General features: G+C 38.1%; 1 protein-coding gene across 5 annotated transcripts in view; it reads left to right on the top strand.

The window, feature by feature from the left end:
- RBM25 (RNA binding motif protein 25) overlaps positions 1-13,268 on the top strand; it is a 43,382-nt gene that overhangs the window by 21,255 nt on the left and 8,859 nt on the right. For 4 of the 5 annotated variants that reach the window (XM_025211975.1, XM_025211973.1, XM_006030358.3 and 1 more), the window contains 8 exons: positions 2,006-2,188; positions 4,396-4,449; positions 4,696-4,779; positions 8,293-8,579; positions 10,498-10,720; positions 11,077-11,166; positions 12,891-12,964; positions 13,234-13,268. The exon at positions 13,234-13,268 is cut by the window's right edge and continues 95 nt beyond it. In XM_025211975.1, coding sequence (XP_025067760.1) covers positions 2,006-2,188; positions 4,396-4,449; positions 4,696-4,779; positions 8,293-8,579; positions 10,498-10,720; positions 11,077-11,166; positions 12,891-12,964; positions 13,234-13,268 — 1,030 coding nt within the window. The remainder of the gene's footprint in view (positions 1-2,005; positions 2,189-4,395; positions 4,450-4,695; positions 4,780-8,292; positions 8,580-10,497; positions 10,721-11,076; positions 11,167-12,890; positions 12,965-13,233) is intronic. The other variant, XM_025211974.1, reaches the window with a different exon arrangement.

The following is a 13,268-nucleotide window of genomic DNA, read 5'->3' as shown; positions in this document are numbered from 1 at the left end:
ATATATTTTATATGAAGTTTGGATGTTTTCTTTAAATGTCTTTGCAAAGACGTGTACCAAAAGACATTCAGTTCCTTAGGCAGTTGTTACTAGTTTTAGATGGCCAAAAGAGAGCCAATTCTTTTCACTCTAGTTAATGAACACACAATAATTGATAAAGTCTTATGATTGACACTTCAAAGTTGCTTGCAAAGTTACTAGAATATAGTGGGAATTTTTTTTTGTATCCTTTAACAAAAAATAGAGGTATACTGATCACTTTACAACATTTTTGACTCCGTCCTGTAGATGGGGTAAAAAATAATTGCTGTGGAAAACAGTATTAATTATGTGAAACCTACATGGAGCTATCCACCTAGTTGTAAAGCTAGGTTGAGAGAGAAGTTTGATTTGACTACCTGTTCTATTCTAGGCTTTCTTTTATCCCCTTTTAGGAACAGCTGTAACTTCCTAGGCTTTCCTGCTAGGATTGCTAATAGACTTAAAACTGCAATGAAGCTATAGAACATGATTAATCCAAGTTTAATTTCTGTAAACTCTTGGGGGTTCTTTATGTAGCACCACAGAGATGGTTGATTTTAATAGTGTGAGAAGACTTTTACCCCCATCTTGTATAGTTGAAAATACCATTGACTCAATGTAGTTTTGTAGCTGGTATCTTTCCACTCGTATAAAGATTAGCCCTCAGTATATTATGGGTGGTACCCAGAGATCTTGTAACTCCTGCATCCGTATTCTTCAGCAATTTACAAGTTTTCTCAGGAAAAAGTACTAACAGGAGCAATAGCAAATGGACTAAAGATGTATCAATGTGTCTGAAGGTCCTTTAGTTAATCTTCTCATGCCTTTAGTGGCATTTTGGTGCTACTCAGATCAAAAGGTTGCTGTCAGAATTTGCAACCCTTTGATTTTCTTTTTCTGAGTAAAGAAATCAAATGTGTATAGTGAATCTGAGCATGAGAAATTTTGAGCATGAGAGAAACCAAGCAACAACTTTAATCTAATTAGCTCGTGTCCCTGGTCACCTCTTCTCCCTGGACATATTCAACTCCACTCCCTATCACTGCCTTCTAGCTCTTTTCAGCCTACTCCTCCTTGTCCTGGCAGCCTCTTCAGCTCCAACTGAACTTTCCCTTACCCCTCATTCTTAGCTGCTGTTCCATCTGACCCTTCCCTCCCCCTCACTCCACCCATCACCTATCGCTTGACGGAACATCAGCCGGATTCTCAGGTGAGATTCCATTCTCTTTTCTTATAAAATGATGGAGGGGGTTAATAAATGGCTGGTTTTATTTTGTATTCGAAGCTTTGTAGTATCCCTTTGTATAGCATTTACTGCAAAAATATTGTTTTTCTATGTTTTCCCTTTTGTGTCTCTTTCTCCTCTGTGGTGGGGCTGGGAATAGAGGGAGTGAGATTACCTGATCAATAGTAATATAGAAAAATTTAGATGCTTGGGATTTTATCTTTGGAAGTGTTGCTTAATGTAGTTCTGCCTCTATAGAGCATTCCTTTAAAGTTAAGTAGAAAGGGTGAACATCAATTATTGCCTTGTACTCTGGAGGGCTTCCAGAAATAGTGTTTAAAAGTAGACAAATGAAGTTATTTAGAGTTTTTATGAGTGGAAAGGAGAAATTTTATTTGATCAGCATTAGCACTGTAATTGTTGATATTCCATTGGTTTCCTGTCTTTTCTTCCTTCCTGACCTTGATCTATCTCTCCTCTTATCTTACCACACAATCCTACTGTTATAGCCTACAACCATTCTGCTTGTAAAACCCTGGAATATCCTCCTGCCACTCCTCCCCCCCCCAGCACTGCCTGTGTAAGGAGATCTGAGCAATGGGGTATAATTGCAGACTGCTCCTAGATTCTGGAAAATCTAGTAAGGGTTGCTAACGAGGATTATTGAAAATTACCATTTAGGATAAATTTCTTTTTCTTACTTGAGTGAGATTTCACTTGGCAATTTGCTGATTTCTCTAAATCTGTCATTTTCCCCAGAACTCCAGACCAGAATCCACAAATGAGGATGAGGAAGCACTGGATGAGGAAACAAAGAGAAGAGATCAGATAATTAAGGGGGCCATTGAAGTGTTAATACGAGAATATTCCAGCGAGCTCAATGCCCCTTCCCAGGAATCTGACTCTCACCCCAGGAAGAAGAAAAAGGAAAAGAAGGAGGACGTATGTGTTTTGATTTTGGACAAAACAGATTTTTCTTCAACTCACCTTTTATATAATGGCCAAACCCTGTGCAAATACCTTAACCCTAACCTTCTGATGAGAAAACAAATCAACAAGCATTGATGACAGCAGCAGTTTCAAGTATTTAATTGAAATCTAGTCAGTCTTAGGTGCTATCCCCTCTTGATGGCTTCTAGGTCTAAGCACCTAGACTTCTTGGAACCACAGGTTTGAATCTTGACAGGTTTGACTCGGCCTTTCCTTTTCTCTGAGGTAGATAAACTGCACTGAATTCAATATGTGTGTATAGGTTTTCCAGATGAGATCTTAAAAATCAAGTTCCTACCTATTCTATGTTGACATTTAGAAATCCCAGCACACTTTTGTCAAAGCAGTGGCTCGCTCTGATGTCCTTTGCCAAAATTCCTCTTCTCCCCACTATTTTATAACATGTTACGAGCCAGCTGGTTGCTCCTGCTTTCCACCTGAAGAGTGGATGCATTCAGTGGTGGTATACATGCATATTTTGGAAGGGTTTGGGGATATTTCAGGAAGGAATGGTGTGTTTATGATCTTACTTTTTATTATAAAATTGCTGTTATAAAAATGTTCTAGTTTGGCTGTGTTTGACCAAATGGCTTTCCAACAATTTATGATTTGGGGGTGGAAAAACCCCCCAAACATTTGGCAGAAATGTTCTGGCATAAACTTGTTTCTATGGATGACCTTGTTAATGGATTAAAGTAAACTGGAGAAGAGGGAACATCAACAATTGACCGTGAGCAAACAAAAATTTGGTGTTTGCAATGGAGTCTGTAATCATGCAAGAATGGGCTCTGATACCTGCCCAATTCCTACAGACTCTTCAAGAAATTGGAGACTAGTTTAACTTGGATTTTTACCCATTTCTTAAATCTCCTGCATAATCCTATTTCCGTGCAGTCCTGCAGCCTCAGCTGCTAATGAGGTATAAGAGCAGTGCAGGAAGCAAAACCTCTCCCTCGGGAGTGAGTTTGTTATCCCGACTGCATTGTTGGCCTCAGCTGATCCAAGGAGTAAGAGTCCTGAGTTGAGAATTCAATTTACCTTTCTTTGGGGCAAGATTCCTTGGATATGAATTTAAGAATGAAGTCATTGTCTTATACTATGGGCTGTATTTTATGCAAATACTATGAAATTTGTACTGTGCTATGGCTTCTTATGGCCATGGATAACAACAGGTAGTTATAATATTGTAAGAGTTCTTGCCAGCTCACCACAGTCTTGCAAGAACTGAGCACTAAGTATGCTTCTGGGGATTCTGCTAGCTCTGCATGATCTAGAGGCAGACCAGTCTGAGCTAGCAGAGTAGATGAGTATGCTATACCAAATACAGCAACTGTTGGTTTGAACTTGCACGCCTAACTTCCTTTCCCTGATGGGTACAGAAGGAAATAAGAATCGGGGTGGTACGATCTCTGGTGCGCAGGTGGGATTGAGATGATTCTAGGACATTTCTCCCTTGACTTTTATGGAGTGGGAGAGAACTATTGTTGGGTGGAGGGAGGGAGGTGGGGGGAGGAGGAAGGTGGGAGCAGACACCATGTAAAAAAAAGAAATCTGCGAGTTATGGGGCTTCTGTCCTCTGAAGGGTTTGGGGGTGGGTAAAAATTCTGCTGATGTTAGCAGCTGAGTCTTTATCAGTTTCTTTGGGTGAAGGCATGACTGATGTGGGGGAGATGAGGGTTTGTGGGCGGAATGGAGAATGAGTGAAATCTGTTTTGGGGTTTTTTTTCAGTTTCAAACATGGGGGAACCTCGCTAATTCGCACTAAGTACTAGGAGACCCATGGTGCAGATTACCAAATTTTGCGAATTAGCGAGTAAACAAAAGCGAGACTTATGCACCACATATATTCTGGTCGCTTATTTTGACAAGTGTAGTTTAGTCTTATGACACTATCATAGTGTACTAATAAATGTCCTGTAGTGTGCTTTGTAATTCAGTGAAGTCTTACCAATGAGACCTCACTACAGCATCTATTATATCTTTGAAAAATAGATCAGTGAAGGGAGAATTAGCGAGGTTCTTCTGTAATTTTGTTGAGTCAAAGAAATAAGATCACAGCAACACGATATTGCTTATAGTACAAACATACAAAACATTGTTTTTCAGAGTAGTGTGCAATCTATTTTTAAAAAAAAAAATCTCCGTGGATTTTTCCGCAGATTTTCCGCAGATTTCCAGTGGCCCCACTGATACCTTATCCACTCATCACCAAGGTTCGTTTACATTGTAGGCTTTGACAATGACTATGTTTACTGCTAGTTGCCAGATTTGTGACTCTTGTCCATCTGATTTTTTTTTCACTCATTAACATCAGACTGTCAGGTTTGGTACTGCAGAAGGGCTTTATTTATCTCTTACAAGACTGGTACAAAACTTCTAACCTTGAACTTTTCTCTTGTTCTTTTGTATCTGTACAAATGGCTCTTAATGCTTTTCCTCCTGTCCCCCTTGTCTTTTAGGAGGATATAAATGCTATAGAAATGGAGGAAGACAAAAGAGACCTGATATCAAGAGAGATCAGTAAATTCAGAGACACACACAAGGTAGTATTCTTGTTTTTGCACTTGATACAAAATTAGGCTTTTACTGAATCCAAAAAGAACACTTTTATAAAATTTACCAATACATTACAATATCACTTGAAATGCTGTTTATAATAGGTTTAATATACATGTAGCACTTTAAAAGTCAGCAAAAGACAAATACCACGTTAAAGTGGCCCTTGGCATTTTGTTCTAAGACATTTAATTGTTACTGATTGCTTTGCAATCTTCTCACTTTAACATGAATAAAGACAACTCGAGTGTCTACACATACAATAAGTCAGATATTTATAACTAAAGTCTAAACGGGGCTGCAGTGTAAGACATACACTTAAGTGTGTTTCTGTAGGCAGTTGTTTAGTATAATCCAAGGAAACGTTTTAAGGAAAGCTGAAATTTAATTTAAATTTAAGACTTTTTTATTTTAATAGTTCTTAGTTAAGAGTGGGGGAAAATTTTAAAACTAGGTCAGTGGTTACCAGACTTACCAAAATTTAGATGCATGGAAGAACTGTAAATTCCCATAAAGCTAATCTATTCATTGACCCCCACCATTATGATAGAGATCATATGGTGACTAATGCAAGATGAAACTCACAGCTTGGAAAGTAACATGGAATAGGATGTAAGTATGAGCTTCTGTTTTTTATTATATTTATGGATGCCCCCTCAGAAAAATATGCAAAGGGGTAACTGGCTTGGAAACATTTGTGCCCAGCAAATCCCACCTCAGAGTTCCCACCTACAGAAGTTCTTGTTAATGTTCAGTGCATCTATGAATGTTTCTGGTTTTGGAAGGTGATACTTTATGGACAGCGAAATGCAAACTATGCATGTAATGTATTTATTTTAATGTTTAGCTTATAAGATTGTATTAAGCTTCCTATCAAGTCTGGATTGGTCCCTGGCCCAACAAAATGTTAGCAAGTGTTCAGTTTTTGAGCACGCTGTTTTTCCTAAATATCCCAGATGGACATCGATGAAAAGGTTGATGATCTAACAAGGTGAAGTGTTCCCTTGTACCTTTGTCGGGTGGTACTGTGTTTGCATATAGCTTTATCAGCATAAAGCAAAAGTGATTATACATTACTGGAAATGCCAATATTGCATTTTTCTCTCTATTCAATTTGGGAATGAAAACCCAAGGAAAAGAACTCCAGAAGAAATCTTCTAGTAAAGATCAGCAGTTGAACATGGAACTGGTCAATGGTGAAAAATAATGGAGTTGTGTTGAATTCCAAGCCCCATCAAGTCACTGGCATAGAATACAAAAAAAAAAAATGTGGTTTAAAAAAAGAAAAAGAAATGCTTCGTTGTTTCAGAAGCTGTCAGGCATTTTACTGCCTTTGATTTATTTCATTGGGGGGATATTTTGGATTTCTTAAGTTTCAAAATCAACTTAACTGATTATAATTAAAATGGCCATTGTGTCTATTGGGTGGAATGGTTAAAGGGGCTGTTGAATCTGTAGCAGTTGGCTAGTGAGCACAGTGAACCTTTGCATGTTTTTGGTATGAGTTTATAAAACAATAATCACAGACTGTCAGGGTACCAGCCTTGCAGGGGGCGTCCATTTACAGCACGGACGAGTCTGAAGAGAGCACAAGGTAAGATTTTTTTTATGATTCTTCTACCTGTCCTTTTCTGTTCATCACTTCAGTATATCTGATAGCATTCCCATCCCATTACCCTTTCAGTCCCTCTTGTTTATATTAGGAGCAGTGGTTAGTTAAGTGTTTTATTATTAAAAAAGATAGGCCAGCCCATTCTCTTGTTGGATTTTTAAAGAACAAAATTTATAGAACGGATCTTAAAAGACCAAAACTTTTTTTTGTTTTTAATTGAGACAAAATTTTTGGTGTGAACAAAGTGTTTGAGAGAAAATCCCAGGCACTCAGCCAAAACCAAAGAAATTTCTATTGGACCATCTAAAATAATCTGTAAGTATCAATTATTTTGGTGTGTACACTTTTCTTTAAAAGTTTATGAAATTGAGAGGTAAGTTTTTATTTTTTTTAAGTCGATGTAGCATAGTCTAACATCTGACCTAATTCAAGCTTAAGTTGCCTTTAAGATTCTGCTAGAATAATTGCATTTAGAAAACTAGGTTTTCAGCCCTGTATTCATTAGAATTTAAGTTTTGTTCTTCATATCAATTTTGTACCATCTTTGAGTCCCCCTCTTTCTTTTGTGACTTCAATGTATCCACCACCAGCTTGCCTGTATTTTACTATCAGTGCAGGGTGGTTTGATGGTTGGATATATTGATCACTTGAGTTAGCCTTATTTCTGTAACCCTTTGTTGGTTCTCTGGTCCATGGGTCCATGACAGAAGAATGTTCACCAGGTAAGATTGCTTTTTAAAGTTGTCTTAAATGCTTTGTTTAAAGAAAGAAAGAGAGAAAATGCACATTTTATTGTTCCAGTTTTTAATTTCATTTCAGTGGTGGTAAACGTGAAAGGGGATAGACCTGTTTTTTTCTGCTCAGCATATGTTAAAATCATGTGGTGTTCTGGCATCCGTCAGGCTGACAAACTTGGTCTGTCTTTGTTGTTTGGTATATTTGTGAACCGTGTACTTGCTCTTCCTCCCAGAAACATAGCTTATAGGCAAGGTTAATCCAGTGTTGGCGGTCCATGTCCTAGCACAACATCTGTAAGTTAACACACAACAATTGCTTCCAAGGATGGATTTGTCTATCATTCTATTGATGTATTTTCTATTGTCTAATAGGACTTCTGGTCATAGGTATTGTTTTTGTTTTAAATGAAAAAATTGCCATTTATATTCAATTTTAGTAAAACTGTAGCAGATAACCCTTTAGTTTCTATGTTTCAAATGAGTGATTTCCAACCTTTTTTAAATCTTTTCGTCTTGCAGTGGTGGAAATCTAAGGATTCCATTCTGCAGAGTCCAGTTCTTACCAGTGAACATTTTAGAGAACTTTTAGGGAGGGCAAAAATGGGGGAGGGGTGCATCTGCTCAGTTTAACCCCCCCACACCACAGTATAAGTCAATGAAAACTTTGGGTAAAGAAATTCAGATAGCATAGATTTGGTATGGCCAAACCATGGGGAAACCACCCACTGCCCCAGCTACTGTTCAGCTGAATTACGTGTTTAGCTGAGCAGAATGACTTTGTCAGCTATAAGTTCATTTTGCTTGTGCCCAAGTGACTTATCGCACCTGTGGAGTCTGTGGCTCTTTTGTGAACTATAATTGGCAATACACTACGTATAGTGCAGCACAGTTGTTTTACACAATACAAGGCCAGCCCTACCCTTCCAAGGTTGGAGATTGCTGGTCTGTGTAGATCTATGCTTTTTGCACGAAATCTAGTCTTGTGATTGCTGCATTTTGATTTCATACTTATGAGTTCAAAACAAACTATTTAATAGTTTAAATCGCTGGCGGTTTTGGCATGTCCATTACCAGCCTTGTGTGTTGCACCGGGAATGTCACATTTCTATAACTATGGAATTAACTATAAAAGGTCTCTTGTTGGTTTTTAGAAACTGGAGGAGGAAAAAGGCAAAAAAGAGAAAGAGAGACAGGAAATTGAAAAGGAACGGAGAGAAAGAGAGAGGGAACGGGAGCGTGAACGAGAAAGGAGGGAACGCGAAAGAGAGAGGGAACGGGAGCGTGAACGAGAAAAGGAGAAGGAACGGGAGCGTGAACGAGAGCGGGATAGGGATCGCGACCGGACTAAAGATAGAGACCGTGACCGTGACCGAGATCGAGAACGTGACAGAGACCGTGAACGGAGCTCAGATCGCAACAAGGATCGGAGTAGATCAAGGTAAGTGAGTTTAAGCTGCTGTAATAGAAGTTCATAAAAACAGAAATAGAAATGGTCCTTTCTGAGGCTACTTCTAAACGTGCATATCGTAGTTTGCTGTATTAAGTGTTTTTTCTAGTGAAAAAATAAGGAGTCCTAATGTAATGCTTTAAAAGAGGAGTGCAAGACGGCAAATCCATTCTAGAAAAAAATATTTTACATAAATCAAAGAGACATACTACTTTCCTTCCCTTACAAAATATGAAACTACCTTTCTTGGTCACAGTGGTGCTAATTGGCATTATGAACAGAAAACTACGAAGAGGCTAGTGGCTAAACACAAAACTGACCTTGGGGTAGGGGGTGAAGTATATGAACACTGGCACTTATTGTCAGTGCCCCAACTTTAGGGACTTAAATCAGAAGGTTTTGAGACCACAGTTTTGTGGACATTGACATACGGAGGTGTTATGGAGTATGTGAGTTCATATGTTCCTGGGGCTACTGAGTTGCTAAAATATTGTAAAAGCAAAAATGGGCCTCTCTCAATAGGTGATGTAAACTGAAGTCTGAGTTTCTCAAGTATGAAGCTTTGTTTTTGGTTTGTTGTTTTGTTTTTTTTAAGCCCAACTTTTCAGGCCAGCACACAGAAAACAAATTTGCAGCTATATCCTGATAAGTCAGCACATATTCTTATCTAAAGCATTCTCCTAGTCTGTCACTTTGATTGTGGAAAATGACCTCTCCAGATCATTCTCTGGCTTATTGTTGTCTTTCTCCTCATCCTTCTCAAAAGCAGAAGAGAATCCAAGTAAACCCAGGTGGTAAAACTAAAAGTGACCTTGGGGAACAGAGGAAAAATATGAGAATTATTTATTCATAACCAATTCTACTATAACCTCTATATACAAATTAAATACAACATTAGGCATATGCCATACAACATGAGGTGTTTCTTCTCTCTCTCTCTAATATACCATGCAGCAGGGCAACATTCTCCGTTTAAAAGGCTGCAGGGGAATGTTACAGCAAGACCTGCTTTTTTCAGCAACATCTCTTCCCTTCCCCACCTGGATTAATCTTATACCTCTGCTCCGGGTAGTCTGGAGAGCAAGAGATTTAGGGCTTGTCTACACACAGGAATAGCCCAGATCAGTAAATCATAAAATTGGCAAGAACCTTCTGGGTCGTTTAGGTCAGTCCCTGCTATTGCAAGTAAGCACATTATAAAATCCCTTTCACAAACTTATCAGGTTTCCTCAAGTTAGTTTTAGCCCTACTGCTCTTATTGGAAAGCTGTTGCACATCTTTGTTCCTTTGGTTAGAAATGTAATTTCCAGCCTAAATTTATTCATATCCATTGTTCTTTCACCACTATTGTCTTTGAGTTTACATAGTGCTTCTCCTTCCCCATTGTATACTCTTCTGACCTCTGATGCCAGTAACAACCCCTCACAGCTTTTTTAGTCTCCTCTTGTGAGGTAGGTGCTCCTTTATCCTATTCATGCTGGTAGGAAAGCTATTGCAATTTAAATTCTCACCCAGCTTTTCTCATGTTAACTTCTCTGAGATGCCTGTAAACAGCACAAACTTTTAAGAATTTTTAAGTATAAAATATTTTACAGACCGTTGTCTTAGCTGTTAGGCATGTATATGGAGCACTGGTAGTGACTTATGTTTGCAGGCTAGCAACTGCTGTGTATGCTTATATCTTAGTGTACCTTGTAACTCCTATTGTTCAAATTGATCACAGAGCTCTTTTAAAAATAGGTGAATGTTTTTCTAAAGTAATATTAATCAACATTTTAATGTATCTGTTGCTATAATAATGATTTTGCATAATACAAGAGGAATAGTCATTAGATGTTCAATTACATTCAGTGCTTGTCGGTGTACAGGGGGGAAACTTCATATTCTTAAGGTTTTTGTCCTTATACAGAGAAAAAAGTAGAGACAGAGAACGGGAACGTGAGCGGGAACGGGAAAGAGAACGAGAGAGAGAGAGGGAGCGAGAACGAGAGCGTGAAAGAGAGAGGGAGAGAGAAAGGGAACGAGAACGAGAAAAGGACAAGAAAAGGGACCGAGAAGAAGATGAAGAAGATGCCTATGAACGCCGGAAGTTAGAGAGGAAACTTCGTGAGAAAGAAGCTGCTTATCAAGAGGTAACTTGGGGCAGATAGATGCTACTTTGACCTTTCAGACTACTTGGAAAGTTGCATAAGATGGGCTGCAGGGACTTCTGATTTCTCAGTGGATGTCTTACTGGACAATAGCTGACTTTCCCTCCACCCTTGCCTTTTCTCTCCCAAAACTGTCTAACCCTTTGCCACTGGATGGCAGGATTTAAATACTTACTACGCAAAGTAATTCACTCTGAAAGGGAATTTGGGGCTTCTTTGTTTTAAGGGCTTAAATTATAGGTGGCAAATTTGGATATATTTTGGTTATTTTCAGGTATTATGTAGAATTTAGTTGAATTTGTTGTTTCTGGGATTGAGTGCGGTTTATTTTGTTTCAGCGCCTTAAAAATTGGGAGATCAGAGAACGGAAGAAAAGTAGAGAATATGAAAAAGAAGCTGAGAGGGAAGAGGAAAGACGAAGGGAAATGGTGAGGGTTGATACTGCAATGACACTTTACATCTCTTTTTCTTGTTCCTTTGTCTGAATTGGGACCAGGGCAAGTTTTGTCCCTGTCCTTATGTAAAGGGCTACTGTGACATGAGGTGTTGTCCTGATTTCATAAATGCTTGTATGGGGTTTGTTTTGGGTTTTTTTATTGTATCCAATAGCTTAAAAGTGTAACTAATGACCAGAGTTGTGATAGAAGGCTTTTAAGTGATAGAAGGAGTTCAAGTGCTAGTAAGAAACTGGAGAAATAAAGCTGCTTGCCTAGTTCTATCAAAGACAACAAAGAGAGGCAGGCAGCTGCAAAAATATTCTGTTTCTTTGATATAGAAACTGCAATGCTGTAGTATTGAATCCGTGATCTACATACTTGTCAGGTTTTCAGTGGAGCCTTCTGTGTTCTTTATTACATAGCATAATGGTGATGTTAAGTACATGCAGTTTAGTAGCTCTGCGTCGCCTAGTATGTTCAAGTTTCCATTCCTGTTAATTACAGATCTGTGAAATTTAACTTTCCAAATGTTAACTGATTATCTCACCCTGAAATAAGTCTCATCTCACCCTGAAAGAGGCAGGCTCCCATAATCTCAGTTTTTTGTTTCTAAAGCCTAATCATGATACTTTTAAATGTCAGCATTAATTATTTCACTGTTGATCATTTGAGCAGAGGAGGATAGGGGGATGCAAGAGAAGTTTATGGGGAGGTTGCACTGGGAATTGCTACAGGGAAATACATGCAGAGAGAGAGAAGAATGGGGAAGGAAGAAACAAAGGTCATGAAATAACCATCATTTTTTAACTTTTTTTTTCTGCTGAGAAATCTGGAATATAACACAAGCACAAAAAAATGCTAAGATTTGGTTACTACTGAAAAGGAATATCTTCCCATAATCTGTGGATAAACCTCCCATTGACATCATTAGGGCTTTGTTAGGTTTGGGTAGCACATAGTAGTAAATATACCCAGACTCAGCCCAGAATTAAAATTGGAATTTGATTCTCCAAAAAACATTTGGTATCCTCATTCTTAGAAGTATTCCAGTGTTGGGTAAAAAAAAATGCTTGGGGTTGTAGGGCAAAATAATTTTGTACTTGTATGCTTTTTCTTAAAGCATAAGAAACTTAAAAAAATCTGTACTGCTACTTTTATTTTCATTTCAGCTGGTTTTATAAGCAGACAGTAAAATAGCATTTTAATTTTTTGCACTCACTTAGGCAGTGCTACATTGCTTGAGTTAATAATGCTGCAGAGGAATATTTGAATCTACTGCATTCTTTAGAATTGTCTGTTGGAAGCAAAGCCTTGATTGTACAAAATCAAAATCTTGAAACTCAATGGAACTGGCGATTCACCTTTAAACTGACATTTAGGCTCGACAGTAACTACTTATGAAGAGTTCCAAATTTGAAGAGCTCTCTTTTCAGTTTAGTCCTTTGAGACAGAAGAATACGGACCACTCAAAGCTTCAAAATATTTAAGCCCCTTCTGGTAAACATTGAAATTCTGTTGTCCCACAAGTCAGAGATGGATAAAGAAAAATTAGTTGACCCAGTAATAAAAGGATATGGTTCTCTTCCAAAAGTTCTCCATTTACTGGGAAGGAGCTATTTGTGCTTAGTAGCTTGGATCAGAATGGAATGAATGTTAGATGTATATTGTTTGAGAGGAGAGAGAATTTTTTTATACTAAGCTGGTATCTTTTGCAGGCGAAAGAAGGCAAACGGTTAAAAGAATTTCTAGAAGATTATGATGATGACAGAGATGATCCAAAATATTACAGGTATGTTGAGTGTCCAACCATTATCCAGCTCTTTAATAGAATACAAATGTAAGGATTACTAGTACAAAAAGGAAGCACAAGTATGCAGAAAACCTAGAAATTCAGATACTTGTTGCCATATGGGTCATTTATAAATATTTAGATTGTATCATGGATCCTTGAGTTCAAAACTTGAAAGAAAGGGGAATGTTATATTACTTGCAGGCATTATGTGCAGTGTGTTTACATTTTCATTTGATTGTCCGTGTACTTGTTTGCATCTTCTACAGGGGTAGTGCTCTTCAGAAGAGACTGCGAGATAGGG

Source organism: Alligator sinensis, unplaced genomic scaffold (assembly GCF_000455745.1).
Source record: "Alligator sinensis unplaced genomic scaffold, ASM45574v1 scaffold381_1, whole genome shotgun sequence".
Classification (NCBI taxonomy): Eukaryota; Metazoa; Chordata; order Crocodylia; family Alligatoridae; genus Alligator; species Alligator sinensis.
Note: the sequence above shows the minus strand (reverse complement) of the source record. Positions and strands in the feature narration are given on the sequence as shown.